General features: G+C 38.4%; 1 protein-coding gene across 1 annotated transcript in view; it reads right to left on the bottom strand.

Moving 5' to 3' along the window:
* Positions 1 to 2,172: 2,172 nt before the first annotated feature.
* LOC149068697 (uncharacterized) overlaps positions 2,173 to 8,417 on the bottom strand; it is a 109,407-nt gene continuing 103,162 nt past the window's right edge. The window contains exons 62-65 of the mRNA XM_089251400.1: positions 4,659 to 4,771; positions 4,443 to 4,511; positions 3,973 to 4,188; positions 2,173 to 2,681 (exon numbers count right to left, since the gene is read on the bottom strand). Of these exons, the coding sequence (XP_089107526.1) occupies positions 2,538 to 2,681; positions 3,973 to 4,188; positions 4,443 to 4,511; positions 4,659 to 4,771 (542 nt within the window). The 3' untranslated portion in view covers positions 2,173 to 2,537. The remainder of the gene's footprint in view (positions 2,682 to 3,972; positions 4,189 to 4,442; positions 4,512 to 4,658; positions 4,772 to 8,417) is intronic.

Below are 8,417 nucleotides of genomic sequence, written 5' to 3'. Positions count from 1 at the left end.
AAAGGCGCTGTCTATCGGTGGTCGTCTCGAGTTCGTTAGGGAAAATATCTTATCGATATCCTCCCTTGAGTTCGAACCCGGGACCCTGACAACAACTTTCACGATGGTAGATGAGCATCTCTGGCATCCTCTGGCGTTTTAGAAAATTTGTCATTTTTTTCAGGTTTCTGGAATCTTGTTTTCACTGTGAAACATCTATTCATTGGCATGAATGTGTGCATGTTTTTTCCCCCCACACATTTTTACTTTGACCAACGCCCTTAAAATTCCCGAAGGAATGCAAGTTGCCTCCAAGCAGGTCAGATGTTATTCTAACCATGGCTCAGCTTGCCCCAATACAACATGAAAAAGACACCTCTGGAAGAGAAAACTGCAATATATTTTGAAAATACGATTGTTTACTCATCAACAGCAGATGCCGTATACTGAAGGGAAGAGGGTTACCTCTGTTGGCTGTTTTCTGCCATGCTGAACAAAAGCCATCCACCCCTCCATCAATCACAGTGTATCCACCTATGATCGACAAGATCCATTGACACAATGGGCTGTAATATATGTGTGTGAATAATCCTTGTTTATCATTTTCTTTCACCTCCGGAGAAAAGCAAGAAATGGAAGTGCTTTATTTTTCTTATCATTCGGCTTGGCCTTGGAGACAGAGAGGCAAAAATTCATTGATTTAATACAGAAAATGCAATGTTTTTTTTTCATTTTTCGAGATATAGAGTAAGAGAGGTTTGACTGCATATTATACACTGAAGAGCCAAAAAAACTGGTTCACCTGCCTAATATCATGTAGGGCCGCAACACGACGTGGCATGGACTCGACTAATGTCTGAAGTAGTGCTGGAGGTAATTGACACCATGAAATCCTGCAGGGCTGTCCATAAATCTGTAGGAGTAAGAGGGGGGTGGAGATCTCTTCTGAACAGCACGTTGCAAGGCATCCCAGATATGATCAATAATGTTCATGTCTGGGGATTTATGTGGCCAGCGGAAGTGTCTAAAGTCAGAAGAGAGTTCCTGGAGCCACTTTGTAGCAATTCTGGACGTGTGGGGTGTCGTATTGTCCTGCTGAAATTATCGAAGTTCATCGGAATGGACGTGAATGGGTGCAGGTGATCAGACAGGATGCTTACGTACCTGTCAGAGTCGTATCTAGACGTATCAGGGGCCCCATACTATCACAGAGCCTCCACCAGCTTGAACAGTCCCCTGTTGACATGTGGGGTCCATGGATTCATGAGGTTGTCTCCATACCCATCCATCAGCTCGAAGCAATTGGAACCGAGACTCGTCGGGCCAGGCAACGTGTTTCCAGTCCAATGTCGGTGTTGTCGGGCCCAGGCGAGGCGTAAAGCTTTGTGTAGTGCAGTCATCAAGGGTACACGAGTGGACCTTCGGCTCCGAAAGCCCATATCAATGTTTCGTTGAATGGTTCGCACGCTGACACTTGAGTTCAAACTTCAGTGGCCAGCATTGAAATGTGCTGCAATTTGCAGAAGGGTTGCAAGTCTGTCACGTTTAATGATTCTCGTCAGTCGTTGTTGGTCCCGTTCTTGCATGATCTTTTTCCGGCCGCAGCGATGTCGTAGATTTAATTTTTTACTGGATTCACGGTGCATTCGTGAAATGGTCGTACGTGAAAATCCAAATTTCATTGCTACCTCGGAGATCCCATCTCTCGTGCACCGACTATAACACCATGTTCAAACTCACTTAAATCTCGATAACCTGCCATTGTAGCAGCAGTAACCGATCTAACAACTATGCAAGACACTTGTGTTATATAGGCGTTGCCGACTGCAGCGCCGTACTCTGATTGGTTCCATATCTCTTTATTTGCATACGCATGCCTACCAGTTTTTTTGGCTCTTCAGTTTATATATCTGAATCATGCTCTAGGTAAAGAGAGTGTTTTTCGCATCTTATATCCACAGTGTATGTTTCAACGAGGATTGTAATAACAGAAGGAAAAATAATGGAAGTACTAGGCCAAAAATTAGGGGATTAGAAAATCGTATGTAATAAGTGTACTCAACTGTATTTCATCAATGGGAGAGACATTCACAGAAATGGCAAATCGTTTGATACAGAAGAACCAGTTCATGAAAAACATGCTGGTTTGTAAAATCAAAAATCATGAAACTAGGCACAGAATATGAACTGAAATGATGCAGAATCCATTTTTAATGACAATGAATAAATGTAAGAATAAAACGAAATATTTTTTCAAGGAATCTGTATAATAATATAAATGCAAACAGAATAATTTTATCTTCCGCCACTTCGACAATTGCTCTGGTATTTCCCACTGTAACCCATGATGGACACTTCCAGGGTGAACTTTCAAATAAATTATTTCACAGTAATGTTATTTAAACCATCATGCGCTCCATAAAAATATAAAAAAATAATGTACACATCTAAATCGTTTATTTTTTTAGTATAATGAAAAAAAAAAAGCTAGTCTTTGTTGGCAGTGGTAAGACTTGGCGATATGTCATTCACTCACTGGTCGTATTTTAGGTCTCTTCTTAAATGTAACAGACGGGACCAATTTTGAAACCAAATGCTTGACCCTTTTCTCCATAATCAACTGGTAAGAAATCAGTGATTGGAAGTTGCTGCAATTTAGTTGTTCGTATTTCGAACGCAGATTCACCATGTTCTGGTTTGTTCTGAAAAAAAAAAAATTTCTTACAAATTTAGTTTCTGCATTAATAGAAACATGGGGGGGAGGGAATGGTTGGATAAATTAAGATGACCATTGGCGTGCTTTCTCAAACTGGCAAACTTTAGAGCAAGTTTGTCACATTGATTCTGACGTTCCTATTCTGGGTAGTAATTTAAGAGTTAAATTTTTTTTCACGTGGCTACGTCTTCCAAATCATCTGTTAATTATGGGTGCATTCACAAAAAAGTTGTGTACCGAAATATTATTTGAACGTTCATATCTCGGGAAGTATTCAGGTAGATCTTGTTGACAAAAATCTAATGTGATACCACTCTGGTTTTAATATTTCTTCCGGTCTGGGCACAAAGCTCTCATACCCTGCTTTCGGAACAAAATTGTTTTATGCTATACCTCCTGAGAACTTCACAACACAGATAAAAGTCAATGGTGTCGCCTGATAGGCACTTCTGAAAAAATTCCAATGGTACCACTCTAGTTTTAATACCTCTTCCTGCTTCGGTACCAGGCTTGCAGCCTGCTTTCATAACAAAATTATTTCATGCTGTGTCTCAGAAGGTTCACAACAGAAATAAAAGCAAATGGTGTATGATAGATACTCCAGAGAAAAATCCAATGTCACCAATTTCATTACTTTACTTCAGTACATACCAACGATTCAAGGCACAAAGAACCAAACAACATATTCAAGTCAAAACTGGTGGCCATATATATGACACAGTGCACCCGTTTTTTTTTTTTCAAACTATATAACCTCTATTTTTTTCTTTAAAAGTTGAAATTTAATCATCAGTCAGGCCTGATGAAGATTCGATCAGGCTTGTTTGTGTAGTTTAAGGGCTCCTACGATAATTCACATCTGAGAGGTTCAAATGCTTTGATGAGATTTGGTGTGTAGTTCATTGTCCGTCTAACCAGGGGTGCACAACCTCACGCCCACGGGATAAATGTGGCCTGCTATAGGGTTGCACCCGGCCCGTAAAAATTGTTCCTGTAAAAAAGTATCAGTAGTAAAAGGCTGATCATATTTCCGTCAAAGAAAATACAAGAAATTGGGATCTATTTTGGCTGTCACCAAAAAATTGTCAAAGGTATATAAAGTTGCCAATTATAGCCAACTTTTTTTAGCAGTGCACACCTCTGGTGAATTCAAATATTTCACCATCAGTCGAAGACCAATTTACATTCTTGCATCCCATTGATTAATCATTGTACATGAATTCAGTGAAATTATGCTTAAAAATGAATTATATTGATTAAAAGAGTAATGAATTTACCTTGCATCCGTCATATAACACGAGTGGCTTTATCTCACCAACATCAAATACCTGGTTGTTGTTGCCTCTGAACTTTATAGCGTGCTCATGACTCTGTGCATTCTCGTCGAACCAGGCAACTGACTTCGAGCAGATATATGTAAAATTTTGATATACCTCTCGACTAAGCAGTCTCAAGAAAGTGAATTGAACCGGTCCAACGCCATCATATTTTATCTGAAATAGCAATAAATTTAAAATCAAAAACCAGAATAAGATTCGATCTCTTGAAGGGGATTGATAGCAACAATCAAGTTTTCGAAAGACAGTGTTGAGACAAAAGGCGCTACTTGAGTAATAGGTAAGAATGTACGATAAGAAATATAGATATGGAACATTTTTTCTATCACAAACGAATGAAATACTGGTAATATAACCAGGCAGTTAGAAAAGCAAATAACCAATAGCAATAATAAAGCTAAAATGTATACCTTGAATCCCCCACTGAAAGAACTGAACCACGAGCCATTTTTGTGGTTAATCCATTCCGATTGAAGAGACTAAAAAATGAAAGAAAAACACCATTCAAATAATTTAATGGTGTTCTTTCAATAGAACCATTATGCAAGCCATCGTTCCGCAAGCCATATAGTTTCTGCGAAAAAAAAAAAAAATAGTGTATGTCAATGAGAAACAGATACACTTACTGAAGCGGTTTCTGTGTCAGGAGATATACATGTCTGTCCTCGTCCTGTCATATTACAAAATACTTGGATAGCATCATCAGTAACTCCAAGATTCGGATCGATCCAATACAAATCTAAATAAATAATGTTTCTCAGTGAAACAACTGCATTTTATCGCACACATGAATATACAAAACTAAGCCTGTAAAATAATTTGTCGCATTATTTAAAGTGTCATCCCCCTGTAAACATGCAATGATAATAGTTGAGAAATTGAATTTTCTGGATGTTATACTTTTCACAACCGGACACACCCCGCTTCCCATCTTGGAGAGATATCGAAGCATTCCTGAAGGATGGGCGTACCCGGAAAGTTTTATTAAAAACAACATAACATGACCACCTCAGACGAAGGCAGCAAAAAATAAAATAAATTACATAAAAATTGATCGTCAATATGAACAACTGAAGTTATATAACAAAAAAAATTTAGACAATCAATGCCAATGGGCAATCAAAATTATAAACGGGATTATAAGATGGTGGTTTATAGCCATCCATCCCATTAGAATCTAGTAATCATCAATTGATCGAATGATTGCAGAAATTGATTCGGATGTTATACCGAAATGAATATTTGGAAAAGAAAGTGATTTGCCTCCTCTGGGAATTGAACCTGGGGCCCCCTTGCATACTGGGCAAGTGCGCTAACCAATACACCAGAGACACACTTCTTTCAATTTCCTTATAATTGCATTATTAGTGTGAAGCACTGAGTGGAAAAATTGCAGCCTCCCTTAACTATAGCAATTTTCGCTCCAGGTGGCATTTTGTATTGAGAGATGGTATTTTTTCTGCCTGAAATATACTGAGAAATTGAATTTTCTGGATGTTATGCTGAGACAAATATTTGGAAAGAAAATATCTCTGGTGTGCTGGTTAGCACATTTGCCTGATACGCCTGGGTTCGATTCCCGCAGGAGCAAATCAGATCTCAAACTCATATCTTCAAAAAGGGTGGCTGATGACGTAAGCATTATCCAAACCCCCCCCCACCCCTTGTCATCAAAAGTCAGCAAATCGGAACCCCCCCCCCATCGATGATAACATAATACTTGAATAACCCCTAATAAAAAACTCATTTAAATTCACTAGTTCAAAGCAATTATCGGCCCAGTTATATTTGAATTTGACAAATCATAAATGATCAGAAATTGATTACTGTAGGGTGGGATGATTAGAAAAAGATTTATCAATTTTAACAATGATGATTAGAACTTTACAACAGAATTTAACAAACCTGGGGGGGGGGAAGGAAATATGTCAACCGAATTTTGTGGGAGCAATTTTTCTTTCACGAAATTTTGAATTTGGAGCTGTATATCTTGAAAGGAAAATTGCTCCTAATTGATAGAAAAAAATGTACGTAAATGGGGTAGAAAATAATATACCAGTGTTTCCCGACCGGTGTGCCGCGATATCAGCTAATGGGTGCCGCAAGATATTATGGAGATAATAATAAAAAACACATCACATTCCACTTAGTCTTCAATTTTTTTTTACTTGAATCAATTACTCTCCTGCATGACAGACTAATCAGGTAAGTTGCCATCTCGTGGCAATGTGAGCTTTGGTGGGAGTTAGGTTTGGCTGTCCACGTACGGCCTCGTTCAGCCAACATCATCTATAGCAGAAAGCCTCCATGAAATGCTCGTGACATCACTGAAGAATTCCATTTCACCTATATTCATTGGATATACTGCAAAACAAGGTAAAGATATCCTCTGCGTCGGCCTACTATATTCAATGGATACAGGTGAAATGAACTTATTCAGTGACATCAAAGCTTCATGCACAGGCCTTCTGCTATAGATGGTGTTGGTTCAGCATACACGAGCTTCAGGAAAGAGGATTTGTTGGTTTTGTAGTTTAATGGTCTTGGGTGCTCACCTGGCATGTGAGAGGACGTGCGTCCGATTCCCCACAAGACCAGTTGAATTTCCTTTCTTGGATTTATCTGCATATCAGCCAGCTGTCGAAACCTTTATAGTAATAGTGGAGAGTGACATTACCTTCGGATAAGCTGAAAGACCTCATTTGTCAGCACTTATCAAGATTGCAAGATGCAATAGATATATACTTTCTTTTTCCCTGAGAATCTTGATTGCATTATTTCACCATTTGATTTTGCAGACAATGCAGAAGAAATAAATTTCAGTGCTTGCGAACCAGATGAATTTATTGATCTTTACACCGATTCCACACTCAAAGGTAAGTTTACCAAGAGTAAGGCATCATTGGCTGCTTTTGGCTTGAACTGAGAGAGGAATATCCTAATCTAATGAAGTGACTGAATGAAAATTAATGTGCTTTTATCCTTTTCAACATCATATCTATGCGGGCAAGCCTTCTCTGCCACGGCGACAATAAAGAAAAGTCAAAATTGGTACATTTTGTTGTAATAAAATACAAAGCAAGAAATAAACTACTACTACTACTCAACCATACATGCAGCTTGTACACATTCCTCTATGGATTCTCTAACGAATTGGTACATGCCGAAATGTGCGTGTATATGTTGTGAATCTAACATTAAGTTTGTTTCTGTGTACTGCTTGTTACGTGTAGTGCTGACTCTGTCAAGAAATGAGAAGATCTGTCAAGACTGCAAGACCTTGAGGACAATTTACGTGTTTCGTTGCCAACTGTAAGGCCTGATATCAAGTATCTGCGCTCTAAGCATCAACCACAAGTTTCTTATTAATGATTAATCGAACAAAACTTTATTGATGCATTTTTACTCGGTGATTTTTGTTGTGATAAACTGCATTCTGTGTTCAAGGAAGGGAGCCTCAAGTTTTTAATGTTATTCCAGAGGGTGACACAAACTTCAATAGTTTGGGAAACGCTGTAATATACAGCGAAACCTGTCTTGAATGAAATCAATAGATAATCCCATTGAGACAATTATTGCTTCGATGTGCACCTTTATAAAATGGAAGCTTGTTTGAAATGGAATAATTTTCCATTAATTATTTTATTATCCATAAAATTATTTCATTCCATTGATTTTCCATTTCATACAACTTCACTCTGTTTTCCTTTACTTTTCTCAGGACATTAATAACCCCTTACCATGCTTGCAAAAGCAAAATTACCTATTGGTAGAGAATTGCCGGGCTTTTGATAACTACTTGAGAGAAAATTGGGTTCTTTAGAAACAAGGGACTACTACTACTAAACCACACATGTACCTCGTCTATATTCCTCTGCGGAACTTCTAATGAATTGGTACATGTTGGAGTGTGCGCATCCGTGTTGTAAATCTAACGGGAAGCTTGTTTCTTTGTAATGCTTGTTATAGTGCTGCCATCTACCACATATTTTTTTAACTATGAGGGAAGTGTAATGTTTGAAGATTTTACCATTGTGGGCCTGTTGCTCTCTGCAGCGAGACTTTTTAATGGGGAGATCAGCTTGCATTCGCACATCAAAGTTGGGAACCACAGAAAACCAACTTCAGCTGACCAGCACTGCAACGACAGTGGGGTCTGTCACTATGACCATTCGACCACCACAGCGGCCAAAGAAGTGAAGGACTAGAATGAGTTGTAGATAGCAGCTGCCTTAAAGGGAATAGGATCTGTGTACTCTTTTGATTAATATTTTTAATTGGAATTCGATTGGAAATGGGTATATTATGAAAAATATTGGATATAGACAATTAAGATCAATTTTATGTTACATGGCACTAACCATAAAGTTTTTTACAAACCAAAT

The sequence above is a fragment of the Pholcus phalangioides genome, unplaced genomic scaffold (assembly GCF_987345545.1).
Source record: "Pholcus phalangioides strain wild (caught in Gottingen) unplaced genomic scaffold, Ppha-v1.0 ptg000024l_1, whole genome shotgun sequence".
In the NCBI taxonomy this organism is placed as follows: domain Eukaryota; kingdom Metazoa; phylum Arthropoda; class Arachnida; order Araneae; family Pholcidae; genus Pholcus; species Pholcus phalangioides.
The sequence above is the reverse complement of the archived record's forward strand: the minus strand, read 5'-3'. Positions and strand labels throughout refer to the sequence as shown.